The sequence below is a fragment of the Stegastes partitus genome, unplaced genomic scaffold (assembly GCF_000690725.1).
Source record: "Stegastes partitus isolate 25-593 unplaced genomic scaffold, Stegastes_partitus-1.0.2 Scaffold377, whole genome shotgun sequence".
In the NCBI taxonomy this organism is placed as follows: Eukaryota; Metazoa; Chordata; class Actinopteri; family Pomacentridae; genus Stegastes; species Stegastes partitus.
Genome location: NW_007578108.1, coordinates 255,121 through 276,562, shown reverse-complemented (window position 1 = coordinate 276,562; position 21,442 = coordinate 255,121). Strand labels below are relative to the sequence as shown.

The 21,442-nt window shown below is 40.3% G+C and overlaps 1 protein-coding gene across 5 annotated transcripts in view; it reads left to right on the top strand.

The window, feature by feature from the left end:
- akap13 (A-kinase anchoring protein 13) overlaps positions 1–21,442 on the top strand; it is a 108,455-nt gene that overhangs the window by 44,616 nt on the left and 42,397 nt on the right. For 4 of the 5 annotated variants that reach the window (XM_008284868.1, XM_008284867.1, XM_008284865.1 and 1 more), the window contains exons 10-11: positions 10,975–11,029; positions 18,949–19,085. In XM_008284868.1, the coding sequence (XP_008283090.1) occupies positions 10,975–11,029; positions 18,949–19,085 (192 nt within the window). Of the gene's footprint in view, positions 1–3,826; positions 4,069–10,974; positions 11,030–18,948; positions 19,086–21,442 lie in introns of those variants that run through there. The other variant, XM_008284869.1, reaches the window with a different exon arrangement.

The window sequence follows — 21,442 nt, the reverse complement described above, 5'->3', positions numbered from 1 at the left end:
CCATTTGATCTGTTGAAATGTCCTTTAAAGTCTTCCTTCTATGATGAGCAGGAAATTTGGAGCCATGCTGGTGTTGAACAAACTGCAGTAGGAGTTGAGGTGGAGACTGAGGACACATACTCAGAACTTTTCTTTAGCATTTTAATTTACACTGAATAATCGTCACTCTTCGATGCAAAATGTGTGAGACATTTATAACAAGACTATGATTAATAGTATTCCAACAACCATAATAGTCAACTAGTGTTATTTAAATATAAAATGTAATAGGTGAAATGATGTGTAAAGTGAAATTAAACATAAGGAAAATGTACATAAAGTGCAGTGGATTCTGAAACTTGAGACACCATACAAGTAAAAAAGCTAACAGAATAACAAACGAAACAGATGAAAATGAGCCTATAGGGCTAACTCTGGCTCATTTACAGTCGTTTTTATGTAGATCAATGAGCAGTGTTGACGCCAAATGAATGAATAAACGCAACAAAACAACAGAATCTAAATGACAGCAGAAACAGCTAGCCGCACGAAATGACATGTAGGGTTAATGAAGTAATTAAAACCACAAAGAGTGTGTCAATGTTTTGACGGCACGTAAGCTGTTTAGTCAGTGGATAATTTAGTCCTGGATGTTTCAGCATGTGTGACATCTTTTGCATTTCATATTTTAGACTTCAGTTGCTTGTAGTAGCCAATTGGCACAGCAGCGCTTTGACCCATAACGTTCAGTGCTTTTCAGAGCTCTGAACATATTTTTCATCAACAGCTGTGAGTCTGCTGAAGTGCAGAAAAGTGTGAAACATTTAAGAAAAGAGGATGAGATCAATTTAGATTAGACTTCTATTATTTTGCAAATGGCATTCATATAAATAGAGGCATGCAGCGAGTGCTATAAGAGAAGAGAGCAAAAGTTAAAAGGCTCTAGTTGGAGGCCTTTTCAGTAAACACATTTGGCATCTAATGTTGCTGTTGTTGTCACAGTATTAATAACCAAATAGGTCAGCAAAATAGAAACAACTTTTAAATATTATTTGCTGTGTTAAAAACAAGCGAGCATTGTGTTGTTTTTAAATTTAGAATGAATGTCACAGCGCAGCTCAGTTACTAAGATGTTTCCATTTACTTCAGCTCCATTTGTTTCCTTACTTTGGTCATGGATGCTGCATAGTTCCTTTGTTCCTCTCATTGAAGGTAGATAAAACAGGACACTATTCTTGGCAAGGTTCAATTCAAGTGGCGAAGGTGCCATATGAATATAATTTAACAATTTATTAGAACTAACAACTGACCTCTGACTATTAAAGCAAGGCGATGCAATGTAGAGACATTTTGTGAAAAAAGTAGTGTAATGTCAGGTCAGCCATGGATCAGGTTTGTTCTTCTGCTGTGTTTTAATATGACTCTGTGTGTGTGCATGTGTGCAGTTTCTCCTCTTCAGAATGTGGAAAAATGGTGCAATGCAGGTTGGGAGGTTGTTCAGGGAGTCATTTACTTTTTGGCTTCCCTCTATGAACTACAGCCGAACAACATGCAGTCGGTCAGTTTTTAAAACAAACAGCTGCTTTTAATCAAAGCCTATATATTCTCTAAACATTGTGGTTTATTTAGTTCATTGTTATCTCCTTGAACAATAAAACAAGTGGTGCTCTCTGAAGGTCAGAGTTTGGATTGGGGGTGAGCTTCATTTGTTTGTGACTTCAGGGACTCACACCTTTGTGTTAAACTGGCCAGCAAGGACCAGGGACATGTCAGAGACAGTCTACAAACTGCAGGAACAGAGATGCATTTATATTCATCTAAAGGTCCTTAACTTCAGTGGTTGATTATTGATGTGGTGGAGCACATATTTTTTAGTTGTATCTGCAATTTATCCCTTTTGATTTGTTAATTGTAAGTAAAATCGTTTGGATTTATTTTCCAAAAGGAGCATAAGGACATGCAACTATACAACATCAAGGAGCAACCAAGAATCTGAATATTCACAGATGATTCTGTAGGATCTTGTCCAGCTGCTTTCCTTAACAATTGTAGAGAAGTAGCACATCTCCACATGTTGTCTGAGTTGTATTTTTTTTCTTCATAGCTAAAATATAGGGGTCTTTAGCCAAATTACATTTTTACACCTCTGTGCCAGCAACAGCCAGAGACTTTATGTTTTCAGGTTGCGGTCTGTCATTCTCATTAATGATATCTCAGGAACACCTTGAGGGAATTTTGGCATTCAAGGATGAACTGATTACATTTAGTGGTCAAAGATCACTGTGGCCTCACGAAAAGCACATTTTTCGCCATAACTCAAGAATTCATACACTAATTTTGTCAAAATTTCACACAAATGTCTATGAGGATAAAATGATGATGTTTTACAACCCAGTGGTCAAAGGTCAGCATCACAGCGACAACATAACGTTCTGCAGAGGCACTTTTCTGTCCATTATTTAACATCATTACTCAGGAACAGAAGGAAAGATTGTCACCATATTTCACATTTGCTGAATTGGTGACACTAATCTTTGCTGATCACTTTAAAACTGTTGTGATTGTGTAGATCTCCTGTGCTGATGTGTGTCCATAGTTTCTTTGCAGCACCATTCATGTTTAAAGTGATGACTACTAGCGTGGCTACAACTCTGCGTTCTGTCAGAATCAACTTTATTGACCAAACGTGAACACATACAAGAAATTTGACTTAGTTTTCTGTTGTTGTTTTGACAGTTCAAAATCTTGGCTACATATAATATTTGAGTGTGGACAGACATGGATGTAAACGGTAACCTGATTAGCTGGCAGAGGCACACAGCTGTGAAGCAGTAATTCGAGTTTGCAACTGTGTAGGTGTGAGGCTACGCATATATTTAACCATCTGCACATGTGTGAAGAACATCTCGTCTGTACACACACAGAACTGTGTGCGCTTTTGCGGTCCACCTTGTTGTTTGCATGTGTGCTTGTATCAGTGCTTCCTGTATGAACTACTGCTTTGCCACAGGAAAATGAACGGCTTCGGAAAAAAAAAAAAATATTGCCTTTGAGCTTGTTTGGGGATAAAAGATTAATCAGTAACTTAATATGCAGTTAGAAATAATTAGGGCTGGAAAATTTATTCCTCCTCCAAGGTGAAAGCCAAAGCCGACATCTGTGATCAGTTCCGTTTGTCTTTCTGTCTGTTTGTCAGCAAGATTACTTAAAAACTATCAAGCTGAATTTTGGTCAGATTAGGTGGAGAGCAGGGGCACAGGATTAGGTTTTTTTTTGTGGCTCTGAATCACTTTCGTTAAAATTGAGAAACAGGGTATTTGCCTTGGTGTAAGATCTGCTCTTTGAGTGCCCTTCTAGTGTCCACCAGAACTGCATCATATATGATATGATGATATATTCTTATTGTTTTACATGTTGATGTGTGATTTAGCATACAGTTGCCATAATGTACATATATACACAATAGATTCAAATTAATTTCAACTATATCGCCTTTACATAATATACTGTATATAACATGTGGGCAAAAATTTGTAGTGTGATCTGGACATTGTCTGAAAAAAGGTGCAATCCCTGAAAGAGGCGTTTCACAGATGGCCTCAAGTACATCCTCATCCAGCAGGGGGTGTCGAATCTCAACAGCATCAATTGTGGTGATTGAATCACATTAACTGAAGTAATAATGCCCTACTGTCATCTGTCATACTTTAACAATGTAGTACTTTGGATGACTGATTCACAGGGTGAGAGAGAGGCATTCACAGCCTTACAGAGAGAGAGAGAGCAAAGGCATGAGTCAGGCAGAGTCAAGAGAGAAGTTGAGAGACGACAGAAGAAAAGAAAAGGAAGGGAGGGAGGGAAGAAGAGAGGGAGGGAGTAGAGCTGGAGTCTGGTAGAAGGCTGCCTCTGTGGCCAGATGTGAAGCTTAGCAGACAGCCTCAGCTCTCCTCAACAGTGTTTCTCCTGGATTTTAACCTTCTGTTCAGTAAACCTGCTTTGGATATTTAAAGGAAAATGTACGAACGACACAAGCGGAGGTACAGTCTCTGTGCCAAAGGAGAGAGAGCTGTAGACGTGGTTTTGATTAAGGTAGGCTACCTATCCGCACTTTCAAACAAAGTTGTTTGGTATGATAATACTGCTAGTGCCGCAGTAATAACAGTCATTTGAGCAGAAGCTTTGAAAACAGAGCTGTTAAGTGCTCTAGACATATAAAATATAAAGGCAAAAGCAATAAAAGCAAGGTAAGAAATATAAAAGCAAGACTTAATTCATTAAAGTAAACCATAAAAAGGGAGGTCAGAGATAATTAATGACATTATTACACAAAATTAAGTGCATTAAATGGAAGTTCATGAGTGATTTAGAAGCTTAAGGTCCACAGACAGGTCGTTTTTAAAGGCCTGATCCCACTTATTCTTAATAGGTCTTCAAAAAAGATATTTCTTAAGCAAAATATAATCATAAGAGTTACAAAGTGCTTCAATGTGCTTCGGCAAACCTGCAGTCGTCTGCCAGGCATGTTGTGACGGCTTTCGTTGTGTTGCACCCTGGGAGATGATTGCATGGTTGTTGATTGTGGCCCTCCAAGCAAAGAGTACTGATTATTTTGGGGTGGAGTGTGGTTTCTGGATGTACGCTGCATGAGTATGCTGCATGTGACACCAAGACAGATGCCTGCACTCGATCCATCTCTGTGGAATAACGGTGTATGAAACTTAATGAGGCTCAGGCAGTTTAAGGTCTTTCCGGGTTTATTTGGTCAGCGCTGTGGGTAGTTGCCCGACAAACTGTACAACTAAAACAGAATATAAAGTCCACTGAAAATGTCTTGTCATACTGTAATTCCTCTCTCTCAAAGGTCCTGTTACTGTACCATAAAGGTTCAGTGTCCAACCATTTGAAGTAGGAGCTCGATGGAATCTTTATAAATGGGATCTTTATAGCACCCAAAAGTTGTGCTATTTAAAGCCCAAATGGCACTTTCCCTGCACTACATATATAGAACCCTTTATACCATTTTTTCCACTGTGGGGTTTTCTCCTGGCTGCAGGACAGCTGTTAGTCCCGCTGACTGCTTATTAAAGTGTTTGCGTCTAATGTAAGTAAATATTAATCATAATAAACCCCCATTCAATAAAGACAGTGATGAGCCTGCTGCCAGCCAAATTTTCATTTCGGCAGACAGTTGGATCAGATTTCACAGGTTTACACATGCCTCTGAAAATTATCTGTAATCCCTAAAACCGGTACAATGGGGTAGGACTGCTAGATCTCTGACTGCAATATAATGTCCTTGTTTTTACTCTCTAAACACAAGTGGTGTGGCAAATGTGAGTTAGTCACTCCACCACACGGGTCTAAACTGAATTATCTCAGCAACAACTGGTTGGATTACCATGACATCTATGCCCCCTTAGGATGAATTGCAATAATTTCCCACTATAACCACCTCTAAATCTTACTTAGTCTTGTTGTTTGGTGAACAGATATGAGCAAAAGTTTGCACATGTCATGCCATTCCCATGAGCCTCATTTGTACTTGGTGTCATGTGCCAGATACAGTAAAGCCAAGTGGAACTGCTATTGGAACTAAACTTGAGACAATGGACAGTGATGAAACTGTGCAGTAGTTAGATTAGACTACAGCATACTTCAAATTGTGAACCATAAAAGGGACAAAAATAGATAATGTTATATAGACATTGCTGATATTAGCTAGTAGGCATCAACAAAATAAGATTTGACTGACATCTTAGCTTGGACTCATTTAATTCTAAGCAAGTGACCCAGTGCTTAATTATTTCCTACTGATTGACTATTAATCTAATGCTAATATAAGCACACACTGAAGGCTGGAATATTAATTATCATGCATAAACTAAACCAGAAGCTACACAGCAGCAGGCGTTTGACATGTCCCATGACTGTCATACCGTCTGCTGCTTGTGACATCCAGAAGCAGGGCAGGGCCGGAGAATATCTATGAAGAGGATTGCTCTGGTGTATGTAACACCTCTCTCTGGTCTATTGTCACTTTCTAAACCCGTCCTTAATGTCAGCTCTTCTTTTCACCAGAGGGGTGAAATAGCAAGGATGTGTATGTGTGTGCGACGGACAGAGGAGCAGAGAGAGTGAGAGAGATATGGTGGTGTGGGAAAAAGGCAACGCCAGCCTAACGGTTTCCTCTGGCCTGGGATGGAAACAGGCATTTGGCCAAATGACTTCATTCCACCCAGCGTTTCACATCCCAGCATCTCTCCTGGCCTGGAGTCACAAAACACATCATCATCACTCCACTTACTAAGTACAGTAACTGCAAAAAAGCCTTTATAGCAACTACAATAATATTACCAGATATACATGTGTATATTCTCACATGGTTTGATAAATAGAAAGCAAGCATGCTCTCTGAACAGGCTGGAAAAACAATTCTCATATTTCTCACATATCTGCTTTTCCCTCTTTGGTCACTTCTGTATTTCCTGTAGCATTCTCGGTTATTTAAGGATAGTTGTTCCTTCTGTATTCATGGCTGAAACCTCTATTTTTTTCTGTTAATCTCGTTATAATGTTAATCTTGAAAGAAATCATTCTGAAAAGAACAATTCAAGACAAAGTCCTTCTGCCAGTGGCTTATCTCAAAGGTGCACCAGACAATAGCCCATCCCCAGGTCTGCTGCTAGCCGGCCTCAGGGATCAAACCACATATACACGCCTGGTCATTCAGTCAGCCATGGCATCCTTCAGTGCTGCAGACCCACTCTGGCTGCCTGCCTGTTTAGAAACAAGGCAGTAGTCCAAGTCCTGCGTGCCCCGGTATACACACACACACACACACACACACACACCATCCCGCCTTTTTATTTTTAAACCAGATGTGTTTTTACTGGGTACAGTTTAGATTCCCCCGACACTACAAATATGCACTGGGCCGTTCAGAATCTGGGCTGCCAGCTTTCAGATGGGGGATCGGTTCCTCGTTGGCTAACTGACTGTTTTGCAGGCCTGCTAACTGGCTGGAACACTGGTTTGGATGAATATGTGATTTGCTGACTGCTTCAATGCGTGGCTTCCTCGCTTGTTGACACTCTTTTTGTGTGTATCATATACTTGTGCACATGTCTCTGACTTTTTACCTTCCTTTGTGTGTCTCATAATTTTTGTGACCGATAAATTGCGAGGCAGTTTATTGTTGACCTTGAGTGGATGCTTTTCTGGATGTAATAATCACAAAAATGGCTCAAGCATCTGGTCCTTAATCAAATCACTGAATTATGTGGCAGTGTCAGGGTCGCTCTGCAACATTCATCACTGAGGTGAATTAGGAGTTATGAGTTGAAAGGTGCAGTAGCAAGAAGTCAATGCTGTGTCTGAAATCAGAGACGCTTCTGTTGTGTCCAGACTGAACTCTATTTACTATTTCTTCAATCATGAAAGCACCATTCATCCTTTCACCTGCCACCTGCCAAAATGGGGGACGCGCATGGGTAATATATAACTTGTATTAATAGCAGATATTTCCACATACTGTGAGTCCACTTCCTAGGAGAAGTGTTCACTTCATACCCCATCATGCCTAAGAGTTCAGTTCTTTGTATAGCCAGTGCCAAAACACACTGAAGCGGTCTGGAGGCTCACAGTGGGTAAACAGTATATTAAAACACATAAAGCTGCTGCTGCTTCCTTTATTTTGAAGTGCTTTGTTTCTGTTTCTGAAGTTCTGCTGTCACTGTTCTCCTCTAAGGTCAGGCCGTGTAGCCTTTGCTCCTCTTTGTTGCAGTCACCAGCAGTCGTTGTACTTCTGACCAGAACCTTTATATGCATCTAGGTCTGTGTGTTTGTAATTGTGTGTGTGTGTGTGTGTGTGTGTGTGTGTGTGTGTGTGTGTACTGGCGCCCTCTGTGACCAGCTAATCTTTCCTCGTCAGCGTGTTTGTTCTCTCTCAGCGGGCTCTGTTTGATATCTGAACACAGCTGTGAGAAAAGAACAAGCCTGTGTGTTCTCTGTATGCATCTGAGTGTGTGTGTGTGTGTGTGTGTGTGGGTGTGTGTGTGCGTGTGTGTGTGTGCACGTGAGACTTGATGAAGGGAAAAAAAGGAGCATAGGTAAGTATTTGTCATGCGCATGCAACACTGTTGGCCATGTCGGTGCCTGCACATGGTGCCAGTTGGTATGCAAGTAGTTGTCAGAGTGTTTGTAGGAATGCAAAAGTGTACGGTCACTGCGGGTGCTTTGAAACAGTCACCACTCCCAGGCGTGGACAACAGCGCTCAGTGTTTCTCTGGATCTCAGCAGGCTTGTCAATAGAGAGCACTGGGACAGGAGAGGGTTAGACTCTCTGGGAAGGTCGACCTTGCTGGGTGGTTGGGACTCACTCATCCTCCTCCACTTAATGTCTGAGTTCTTTTTTTTTTAATCTCTTGACTTGTCACTTTGTTGTTTCGGTCTCTGCTCTCTATTTTACTCCATAACTCCAGTGTATTAGGTCTAGTTTAGTTTCAATTTATTTTTCTCTTTTTTTGTATCATCATCTGTTATTGTTGCATTGTTTTACAGTCAGCCATTTACAATGAAACTACGATGCTGAGGGGTAACTTTAAAATGTAAAGACATTGAAAGGCTCCTGCTATAAAATGCTAACGATGAATAGCCACAATAAAGGGGCGTTTGATTTCACCAAAATCCTATAATTTTTAAAATGCAAACATGTCCTTATTTCAGCTTCTGAATAAGATGTTAAGGTATGTGTCATTTCCCTTTCATTATATATCTGAAAGTGGAATATTTTTGGGGTGTGGGCTTGTTGGTCTACATAAAAAAGATGTCATCCTGCACTCTGTGAAATAGCAATGGGCATTTTTCAGTGTCTGCTGGTAACGGTCACAGGACACCAAGAAACCACTGCATCCAACCAGCTAGCAGCCCAGTACAGAACTCCTCTGCTATCAGTATTTTATTTATACTCTGGTTTTTGAACTAATTAAACAAGTAAGTACTTAATTGACAGTTTAAAGGTGCTTGTTGGTGGAATTTCTTACTTTTGAAAAAGGCTAAGCTAATCAGCTGCTAGTTATAGCTCCATATTTAGCACTCAGACATAAGTGTGACATTGAGCTTCTCATCTAACTCAGAACTTCAGTTTAACTTTTTTTTTTTTTTTTTTTACAGTGGTTACAGTGGTGTATCTAACTTTTTTCATTTAATTGCACCAGCACATCATTTTGGTGCAGCCAACAATTTTCACCATGAATTATACATTTTAAGTGTTACCTTTTTTTTTTCCTCCAGTTCTTATGTAGAGTGGTAATGTCTTCAATTTGGAATGTTGATGCCCGGCCAGTTCTGCTTTGGCTGCACACAGTGTGAGAATTTACTTGTCTGTCTAAACATTACTTTGAAAAGAATAAAATCAGTCATTCTAATGTAACATTTACCAAAACTGAAACAGAGTAACTTTAACTACCTGTGGGGAACGCCCAGAGAAACACAGAAACAGACCTGCTAAATGCCAGGCACATCATTGTGACCAATGAAAATGTTAAGTGGAACCTGACCAATTTTTTTTGATAGATAGTTGCATGCTGGCGCCCCATAACTCCTGGCAAAACACATTCTGAATTAGTAGCTGCAGTCCTGTTCTCTTACATTAGCATTTTCTTATTTGGATCCTCATTTAGTCAGACATTATATCCTACTTAAACTCGTCACCTCACCCCAGAAATAGTTGTTTTAATTCACGTTCTTTTCAACATCACAAAAACAAGGTTAATTGACTTAATACACCAAAGCACTCCCCACACCCACTGATCTGATGAAAGCTACAGGATCCATAGTGGCTGGAATTACAGCGTACAGTGAGGGAAACTGAAAAGCAGACTTGGTGGCCTGTGTTAGTACAGAATCTTTGTTTTGTTCCACTAATTCCTCCTTTGAAAGAAAGGTTGTGGCCTTTAGATGAGGGACCTGTTTATACTGTATTCTGAGGTGCCTTTATACAAATCTTACACAGCCTAGTTTAAAGGGTAATGCTAAAGCCTGTTGATCTGCGCCCGGCTTAACCTGAGCTTACTGGGTTTGGGAGTTAAATGGGAAGAATTAAAGATGAGGGAAACAAGCTAAAAAAAGGATGGAGCAAACCAATGGAGGAGGACACATTTTAAAGGATGTACCATCAATTGACATAATTACAGTAGCTTCAGCTCAGTTCAGAAATCACTAGATCCCTAAATATATATTTTAAAAAAGCTATGTGTTCAGTTATGCTTTGTAATCAAGGTCTCTGCTTTATTAATAGATTATTAATCTGTGTTTGGTTTATTTGGTTTTTATGAGAGACATATTTAGTGCCCGAGCTCATCATCTTTATATTTGTGTCATTGACAGAGTTTATTAAAACACAATGAGCTTCTCTGAGTCTCTGTTAGCTTCACATTCAGAGCTGTCAGTCAGATTTGCACAGCTTTGGCCAAACTGTTGAAGCTTTTGTGTTGCCTTCGGAGAGGGGCGGTGGGTGCCTGTGGCTTTTGTAGCTAAAACCAGCTCACACACACACACACATGCACACGCACACACATGCACACTTACTTACACACACAGCTGTTGTATAGACATTGAGACCACAGAGGAAGCAGAGCCACAGCGTTGTGTGTTCACAGCCAACCACAGTTCTGTGACAGGCAGTGTGTGTGTGTGTGTCCGAGTGTTTGAGTTAGTGTCAGTAGTGTCAGTGTGACTGTGAGTTTTCAAGGCTGAAGACCGACCAAAGTTGGATCTTTCCAAACAGTTCCTCTGGGGCGTGATAGAGCCTGAGCGTAGCTACTTAATCCCGTGTATACTCTTAAGACCGCTGTTGCAGGGTGTCTTATCGTTGCCTCCCATCCTTTGTACTGAGGAGCACTTCCTAATAGACACGCTAGTCTGCATCATTATTTCTCTGTGGGTGACGATCACATGTTGCTGAGGCTGATTCAGTGTCTTCCTGTTTCTCTGTAGATCCACCGAGACAGAGAGGCGTCTTTCCATCAGCCCTGCAACACTCAACACTCAGGTAAGAGTTACCGTCAGCCGCTGTATTTTTGGTCATTGTTTTTGGACATTGTCAATGTCCTCTGAATGATGACGTTTCTGTGCTTTGTTGTGTGCGTCTGCATATTGCTATGAGATACACTGCAAAGTTACTTGCTATCAGAACAAATGTGTCGCACTGGGTCATTTATGCATCACTGTTTATAGTAGGTGTTGTTGTATGTTATGAAACCCATTTGTTTGGAGTGACAGAAAACTGGTGTTTGGCCTGGTAGCCTTTCAGACGGTCTGACTGAAGTATCACAGACACACAGAAGAGGAACTTACATGACTTGAGTCTTAGCATTAGGACAGTAGCTTTTTCTTGTTGGTTCTAATACGTTCTGTGAAGTCAGTATAACAGCCTCAGTTTGCCAGTTTTTTGCACGTTCTATATTATCTTTTAGATGGTCTGAAGTGCGAAGTCAAGAGTTGGACTGTGTTTGCAGATACTGGGATTTCTGGAACTTCATATCCTATGATTGTATCTCACTGATATTAAATATCTTTATCTATTTGGCCCTTTTCATGCCAGAGAATTTTTGATATTCAAAGGCTGACAAATGTGAACGTTACAATCAGCTGACAGTCTGTCTGCATAGGTTTTCAGTCAAGATTGAGTAGTGCTACTAATACAAATGTCACCCATGACACGTGTCACGGCTGGCTCGGTGCTCTAATGTTCACTGAAACCTGACATTAAGAGTAGTTGTATTCTGACTGTTGTTGAAGATACTCAGAGCCTGCTTCTATTTTTTTTAATACAAAGTTTATGTTTTAGAAATGGGCATTTAAGTCTTGAGAAACTTTGGATTTAGACTTGTTTTCGTTTAATTTCAGTTGTTTAAAAGTGGTTTAACATTAGGACACAGAGATGGGAGAAGTGAGACACTTAGCAAACTAGGGCCCAGCTAGGCTTTAAAAGATCTTAATGCAGAAAAAGAGATTTTTTTTAATTTTTTATTAGACTTTGTTTTATTTGTTGCCCAGACTGATATAGCATATAGCTGGCAAAAAAAAGAAAGAAAAAGCTGAACAACAGTGGTGTGTGTGTAAATAGCTGTGGTTTTCTGTGGGAATTCCAACTGTTATTGGTTCTGTAAAGAAAACCCCACAGGTATGGTGATGATGTGATACTCGTTTCATCCAGTTTCACCGGGGGAAGACGGGTGAACTGTGGTCACCATGTTTCTTGCACAAGTACAAATGAGACTGAAATGTCATGTGTTCGGTGATAATGCATGAAGTAGTAGGTCATAAACAAGGTTTTGGCCGAACATATTAGAACGTATCCTGTGGGAATTATAAACGTCTGCACAACAACTTTTGGAAAATCTGTTTCGCATTTGGTGAGTCATTTTTATTCTGGACCACAGTAGTAGATTGACCAACACTGCCTTTCTTTGATTGGTGATGCAATGGTAGCCTAAAAACAATATGAGTTCACTTGTCAGTGCAGCAAGCGGTGGGTTGTTGCCATGTCAACATATTTCAGTCTGTCTATGAGCAATGGCTCGAAGAGAAATAGTCTGAAACATTTTAGATGTTGACACGTATATGTCTGTGTTTGGGCAGCACCCATAGCAAGATAAGAAAAAAGGATTCTTTGACCTTCGTAAGATGAGTTTGTCTTCAGACAGACCAGTCTCAATAAAAAAAGACCAACAGATCGATGAGCTGGATCAGGCTGAGAACAACCTGCCTTTTATCTGTGGTGGAAAACCGATGAAACATGGGTCTGTCCTCTGTTGAAGAGAAAAAGAGGTTGAAATGGATGAGGTGCAAAAAGGAAAAACAAAGATACAAATAGAAAGAGAAAGAAAGAAAAAAAAAACACGAGTGTCAAGCGGAAGTAAAATGGGTGGTGGGTGAGGGTGGGATTTCCTCTGTAGCAGCTGAGACAAGTTGACATCACTTCCTTTTTTGATAAAAATGTGCCTCTCTCTCTGGTTATTTGTTTTAGTCAGGTTAGTAACAGTAGGTTGTGTTACGGTCAGCAGTTGTGATGGTGTTGTACTGGATTGCATCATACTGAGAGGTATTTGTAATATCTTACAGCGTTCATGTATGGAAGTAAAAAGAGTGGAACCTCACAATTCACTGTGACCCCAGTAACTGATTTCCATGAAGTCTGGTACACAAACTCGGCTCTCCATGTAATAAGCTGATGACAACATCCAGTCAAATCTAAAGTTGTTGAAAATTTTTTTAACCAATATACCTCGATGACAGGATTCTTTCTTTCTTTCTTTCTTTCTTTCTTTCTTTCTTTCTTTCTTTCTTAATGAAGTATTTCTTAAGTTCCATTGACATTTTTTATTTTTATTTCTTTGTCACACTTGTTTGGATTATTGCTGCTGACCTTTTTGAGCTGCCCCATCTGTGGACATGCTGGATGCTGGTTGGAAGGCTTCTGTTCAGTTTTTTTTTTTTTTCCCTTTATTTTCCCGTATTATTACTTCTGGTGCTGCTGTTGCATGGTGACCAGAATAACAAACGGACATCCCCACAGAAATCAGAAGGAGAACATGCAGAGGAAGCGGAGGAAGAACAAGTCAGTGACGGAAAAAGGCAGGGTCCTGACAACACAGACTGATAGAGAAGAGGAGATATAACTCATATCTCCTCTTCTATCATCACAGACAATGTGAGAACCCTGAACAATAAGATGGATAAGCTAACAGGCCCAGTGAGACATAGAGGAACTTTTTTGTGAGTGTACTGTTATGTGCTTCAGAGACATGGATACAGGAAAATACTCCAGATCCCATCGTTACCGTCGTCAGCTTTCAGACTGTTCAGGCAGACAGAAATAAATCTTAGGGTGGTAAGGAATGAGGCAGAGGGCTTGCCGCTTTTATTAAAAACAAGTGGTGCCACCCTGGTCGCATTATCGTGAAGGAATGTGTGCGCAGTCCAGATAGCGAACTGCCAGCTGTAGGGGCTACGGCCACTCCGCATGTCCAGGAGTTTATATATGCATTGCCGTTTACATCCTTTCTCTGTTAAAGTGGAAACCATGTGGTGCGATTTACTCTGTTGACATGAAACTTCAGACTCCAATATTTTCTTGCAATCTTATAAAATCTTACAACGTTTACACATTTAAGCAACTGTTTACAAAGTCAACCTGATTCTGGTCCTTATCAATCTCTTTACTTTGTGCTAATTGGTAAACATTAGCAGACTGACATGCTACATGCTATATAAAGTGGTGCTTATGGTAAATGTGATACCTGCTTTCCCTCAAGATGATACCATTGTCATGGTGAGACAATAGAGGTTAGCTCAAAGTGTCGCTGTCCCTAAACACAGCATTGTGGAGCCAGTAGTACGACTTTAGACTCTTAGTTTAATTATGTAAGTCGTAGCGTGTCAGTGAACCGTGGCTTTTTTCAGATACAGTTCAAAGCTCAGATGCCTTTAAAAGGTGCTTGGTTCTAGACTAAAACTAAACTTTACATGGTGCTGTAGTAAACCATACAAGTGAGGTGGGGAGTTGGAGGGGTTGAAGTCCTTCTGTCAGTGTTTAAGGTCAGCGTCAACGGATTGATCTAGAAAAAAGGTCAGGGTTGAGACCTCAGTAAAGTGTTGCTTAGCAAGGACAGCATAGAGGGGGCTCTGGGGCAAATGGTTTACACGTTTGTGCAAAACCTTATTTTAGTGACTAAACACTTACATTTAATTTGATGTGCTCATCCAAAAGACAACAAAAACAATCAAGGCCATTTTACATGTTTTTGTGTATTGTTTGTTTTACTGCTAGTTCATGTTGCGTTACAAGGCTACAGTTTGGTAGCTTGCCTGTCTTCCTGTGGTTTATGAGCATGTTGTTGAGTCACGTTGCAGCTTTACAGCATTGCTTCTAATGTTGCATGACATTGCATACATTATGGGTGAAGCCATGTCCGGTTTAGTTCAGCTCAACCCTCACTTACATAGGAGGGGACTCGCAGGGTGTGTCTTAAACTCAAGGAGAAAATAATCCAATGAAAACGGGAAACAAAGATATAGGAGTAAGTGTTGTTTTTACATAAATCATAGTGAAGGTCTGAATTACAGTTTGCTTTAGTGTACTCTCTAAACTGTGTGCACGCTGATTGTTATCACAGTGAAAAATGGGAAGCTATGTTTCAGCAACCTCTTGACAAAACTTTCATTCCGCATTTAATAAATGAATTAATTAACGTTTTTACAATAGTTATTTAATTTTCTGAGTGTGTATTACCCATCACGTTGAACTGCAGATGGTAGAGTGTTAGCTGATTATGAACTGAATCATTTCACAACAAGACGTCGGTGCAGCACACTTGATGATGTAGAAGTGCATCCAGTGCAGTCAGCCCCCGGTGGCTTCTCAGCTTTGAAAAATAACTGACTGGAATCTCCTAAAATCCCCCCAATGTGCAAAAGTCATCCCAGTTGCGCAGAGCATCTTGTACAATTTCAGCATGATATGTGTTGAGACATACAGGAATAGGAAATATAAGGTATAAGGAAAAATAAATAAGGTGTTATCTGTAAGTGCTGATAGTATCTGCATTTAGAGAAAACACTTAAATGATCTTATCGAGACTAACAGTAAAAATGTGCAGTGAAAAGTGTTTTAGACAAGGAGGCCCAATGGATTCGTTATCTTGTCCGTTACTTCCTACCACCTTGATTGCTTCGGACTGGATGATTTGTTTGGATCATATCTACTTCGCAGTTTGTCTTCTGCTGTGTTCATCTAACAACACATTTCTCAACCTAAGTTCCACTTCACTTCTTTTATTCCTGTCTTACATTTTCAAACCATGTCGAAACCCCGATAAGAGTGACTGTCTGGATTGCAAGCAATGTTTGATTGACCCGAGTAAGCACAGCACACCACAGTACAGCATTAGTCACACTGAATCCAAATGAATGATATAAATATATGATTTAATGTAATATTCACAGGCATGTGAGCTGGATCACATTCATCCTCAACCACCCACTGACTCCGCAGAGAGCTCTACACCTGTTCTCTGTGCTCTTTCTGTGTGGTGGTGTTGGGGGTCTGTTTGAAACAGAGGGAGGAAGACAGCTGTCAAAGCTCACAGTCCCCTGCTAGTTTTGGTGGACAGGTGTGAGGGGGTGGAGTCTGAGATAAACACCCAGCATCCACTTGGGTCTTTCCCACTTACCACTCCTCAAACAAACTCGCACACAGTTCACCTCTCCAGTGAGGGATTTTCCATTCATAGTGGACTTGTGACCCGAGACATATGACAAATGAAGGGTCAAATGCTTTTGCATCAACTTCCAGAACCACTTTGGTCAAGGTCTGATGCAGCGCTTGGGGTCAAAGGTCGGTGTGGATTTCATTTTCAGAGCGTTATCGTGTCCACTATATTGTACTATGTATTGAAAACAAATATGGTTGTAATGATGTCATGATGTGGCAGCCAATAGGACACCTCCTTGTTTGCATTATTGCTTATTGCTACATGCTGCGTACTGTATGAGGGAACACGGTGTGGTGTAGTGTTTTACCCAGTGTTTACTTGACGAGTAGAAACAGTTGCAGTAATTAAACTTTTGACCTTTGCTATTGCTGAAAACTATTTTTCCTAAAAAAGAAAACAGAAATAATCCTGTGCCCTTCATATTGTGGTCTTTTGCTTTGCTGCTGCATTCATACAGCTTTGAGTGTTGTATGAAAATATAGAGACATTACTTTCTTAAATAGGATTTAACCTACGGACGCTTCTGATTACAAAATAGTTCAAACTGAAAATTTGATATTACTTCGATTCTGAAGTCTTTGAAACCCTATAATTAGAAATGTTGATATTTTATATCAGTGGTTCTCAAATCTGTGCAACATTATGCCATCGGGATGTTTTTGTTTTCATCAAAATCTAAAACGGCTGTTTAGTCCATCCTTTCGGCTCAAGAATGTGCTTATTCGTGACACCAACTCTTAAGTGTCTGAGAAAAATATATTGGCAGCAGAAGATGCTGATGTAGTTGATTTTATCATGTGTTTTTGCTTAATGTGTAGTGTGTGTGTGTCAGTGCTGTGTTACTGCATTGGTCAGTGTTGTGAAGACCGTTGATCCCTCCTGGCTTCTTAGGCTTAGCAGGCTTTCAGTCAGGGCTGAGTGTTTTGGCCTCATGTCGATACGTCACCTCTTCCAACCGCCTACATGTTCCTGCAGTTGCAGGCAGGTGTAACAGTTGCAGTAGTTATGTCAGTTGTATGTTAGAAATTCTGTCACAGGAAGTCTCTTAATGGTGCCCCCTCATTTTCTGGCTTGTTAGAGCAGTGTGACAACTTGCTGTAATGTCAAGTGTTTGAGTAACAGACCACTCCCACTGCAACCCCTCATCCCACCCCCCACCCTTTAAAGCAGCTGACTAGAGCTGAATTTTGTAGCTTCATGTTTCTACCAGCGTCAGGATTCCTATAGTAACCCCTCGGTGTAGCCAGAGGTCACTTGCATTTAGTGTTGCTGCTGGTGCAAACTCTAATTCTGTAACTCCTTCAGTTATCAGTAGATGTTGACATCTTTATGGTTTTCTACTTTGGATGTTGACAGTGACAATTCACTTCACACCACTAAGCATGAATGTTTTATTTCCTTATTTGTACTTATTTAGCTACACAGAATTGAGGGTCTTGAAAGATGATCATACATATACATATACAACTTCCTCCAGCTCACATGAGCTCAGGGAATGCAAAATGTTCCTAAGGGATGAAGAACAACTTCCGCTTTTCGTGCAGAAATAGACGTCAAATGAACGCAAAATAACAAACTCGGTGAATGAGCTCATCCAGTTGTTTTTGGCAGCTGGCTAAAGTAAGCCCACTGGTATACATCTGTGGCTGGGTACAGTCTTCCTCTTTTAGTTTGTGCTGGAATATTGTCTGTACATGTCCTTACATGTACAAAATCCTGCATGCCCAGAACACCGTTGCATAAGAGTTGTTGTGTTGTGTGCTGACTATAGAGTGCATTGTTTAATATTTGGTGAGAAGGCTATGAGAAATAGTGGGTGTAAACCAAAATATGTCTCACAGTGGGCTGCTGGTAAATACCTGTTATGGTTAAAGAGCACTGAAGAGAGCACACAAAACTGAACTTGGATCTTTAGCTGAGTGTTTAGAGTGTGAGCAATGATTTGAGTTACATGTGCTGGCTATGATTCAGGTGAGGAAGTGGTGACTTAAGTACACATCAGTGTGACTCGTGTTTGCAGACACAAGGCTTCAAACTATCTGTGTGATAGATGTCATTTCGACTGAGAAAATAGCTGCTAATGGACGTGAAAATGACTTCTTATTTTAAAGGTAAAACAAAGTACTCCAGAAAGTCTTTGTTTCTACAAGCCACAGTGTCCATTTGGCCTCAGGGTGACTAATGCAGCTCCTTTATGGAAGTTGTTATGCAGGACATCAATAACATTTCTCGGTATCATTTTCTCTGAGCTAGATTTTAATTTCAGTTCTGCCCTCATACCTTGTTAAACATACAGACAGTAGTTGTTTGCCTTTGCAGTTGAGCACAGACCGCTTCAGTCAGGACAGTCGGCCATTGATCCACCAGGCTTTTCACACTTTCTCAGATTCCCAGAAGTCTTTTCACTGATGTCTAGCAGGCTTGCTTATGTTTCAGAGAGAATGAAGGCACATTTTTCTGGAAACATGTTTTTTTCAGTTTAACTGCTGTTGTTGAGAAAATAACAATGTGACTTGAAGCATATTTTACAAGAATGTTTTTCTGATTAAAATGTCAAGATTTTTTCAGCTATCTTCATATTAGTTTTTTAAGGTAGAACATACACTGCTTGCCATTTAGCATTGTTTTCTCCATCTCTTTGTTTTCAACCTGCTGTATTTAGGTGTTGACACTTTATTGTTTTGTCTTTCAGGGTCTCCACAGTCTTCACCGTCTCCCAGTTTGCCCAGTAGAACCAGCAGCTGTCCCTCCTCAGCTCACAGAGACTCTGGCAGTGACATAGAAAGCTTCCTGAATGCAGAGCCGGGCTATGACAGCATCTTCAGAAAGGTCTGACCTCCACCTCCCTAAAATCACATCAATGCAGAGGGCCTCTTTAATAATGCATTTGTGTTTTCACAATATCTGCTGGTTACTGGTTCAAAACTCTATATCAAGTAGGAAAATCAAGAATAACCGAGACAGAAATAAACTAGAAAAATTAACAAAATATGTCTTCAATATGTCAATATAACTTAAACAAAGACTTAGCTCCCATTTGTGACTATACGTGTTGCTGTATAAGTGTGAGCCAACTTGTTAGAGAACCAAGCTGCAGAAACATCAATAAATACATTTAAAAAAGAGGAAAATGTGCAGCGTTCACTTTGATTTACCAGCAAATTCAATGTCGACCAAAGCCTTTGCTGGCTGCGGTCCAAACATCCGGCTCACTCATGTTGAACAGCGAGAATATATTTTGTGTTTGCCTCTGCAACTACTCCTATAGGGATTATGCAGTATCTATGAAGGAGATAGTTTCTCAGTCTTTGCTCGTTTTTTATTTATCAGCACCCTGAGGTTGAGATGCCAAGCATCTACGCAGAATCTTTTTAGGCCAGTAGCGCTGCTTTGCTGTTGGGGAAGTGCAAGCCACGGTCCCTGCTGTCACTCTGCTGCTGCTGAAATTCAGTTTGAAGCCAGATACCATTTGGTTGAAGCTGAAATACTTGTATCTCTTAGTTTATGCTGTGTTGAGCTCTTAAAACATGTTCATGGAAATGTGAACCATGTGTCCTGTTTGTTGTAAACAACAATAGACAAAGTCAGAGGAGAGAATATCAGCTGCCTGGGAGTATACCAGAGGATGCTGAGGACACTGTAGATAGACAGTGATGGGTACAATGTGCCATGAAGTCCACAGGCTTTGATTCTGAGCAAAGACCACAGGAGCTAAATTCTGAAAAAGAGGATTAGCGTCTTTGCTGCTCTCTGAAGAGAAAGTGTCTTTCTTTTGCAAGACACAATACTGTAAATGTAGAATAATGGGCAGAGAAACAGTTTCATAATGCTAAGGAAGGTCATTGGTTTGATCTCAGTAAAATGTGGGTGGAACATCCCTCATGTGCCCTTGAGCAAGACAGCGCAACTTTGACTGCTCACTAAAGGTTGTGTATAAAGAAATGAAGATATTAAGGCCAAACATCTAAAAGAAAGTTAAAAACTCAGCTGTAACCTTCCCCTAACTCTAAAACTAAGGTCATGTGACTCAGTAACATTCACGACAGTCACATGCACTCTCTGCCCTCAACATACACACACACACACACACACACACACACACACACACAAACTCATGTATTCTCTCACTCCCAGAGGAAGTTGTGTCCACAGCATAAAGCAGATCTTTCATTCCCAGCTCTCCAACAGAAGCAGCTCTATGCTTGGCGCTCACACTGCAGCTGGCAGCACAATAGGCCCAGTTAAAGCTCACACCTACAAATTAGCTCTAAAAGGACTATCCCAAACCTGTGTGTGTTTGTGTGTGTTTGTATGTGTGTGTGTGTGTGTGCCTGCCAGAGCTCATTCCCACCAGTCCCAGGCCAAAGAGTAGTTTTACTAGTACTAATTTGTTTTCATGCCGTTATTCATTTCTTATATTACAGAGCTGTCAGATAAGCGAGACTCGTCAAGGAATCCCAGGAAATTTGGAAATATTTTCCTTCTCCACCATAAATTTAGCATTTTGCTGATTAATTTGCCAATATGAGTTTACAAATACACAACATACTCCATTTACACACTGCATATTTGCCAGCTGCTAAATGACAACTATACGAGGCTTTGGGTCAATGATACCATCCTGCGACAATGACAAATAGACTTTGAAAAGACTGTGTATCACTTAGAAACATTTTCCTGGGAAAGGTTTGTTTTAACAAGGTTGTTATCATTTATTGGTGTTTGTTATAATGTCAGTGTTGCTATAAAGTGGCTCTGGCTCATTATCCTTAAGCCCTGCCATTTGGTCCTCATTATATTCCATTCCTGTGGGTTAAAAAGCTCTTCCAGTCTGCTCTTAATTCATCTCATGCTTGGGTGAAGAAATGCTGATGGATACACAATGTGATAGCCTCGGTAATTAACAATGATTTGAAGGACATCTGTTCTGTTGTGTTATATGTATTTTAATTGTGTTGTATAGCGTTCTGTTATGTTCTGCTCTGTGTTGCAGTCATGGGCATGATAAAATACTGAAATTGGGTTCTAGATTTCAAGATTCCGTTGTTATTTTAGCTGGACGACCAACAAGTTATTTTCCCGTGTTTTAGGGTTAAAGGCTCTGCTTCCTGTGTTCCTTTGTGAGCAGAGCAAGACTCCTAGCTCTGCCAGATATAGTTTACTCTCCACTAGAGCGCTACTTGATT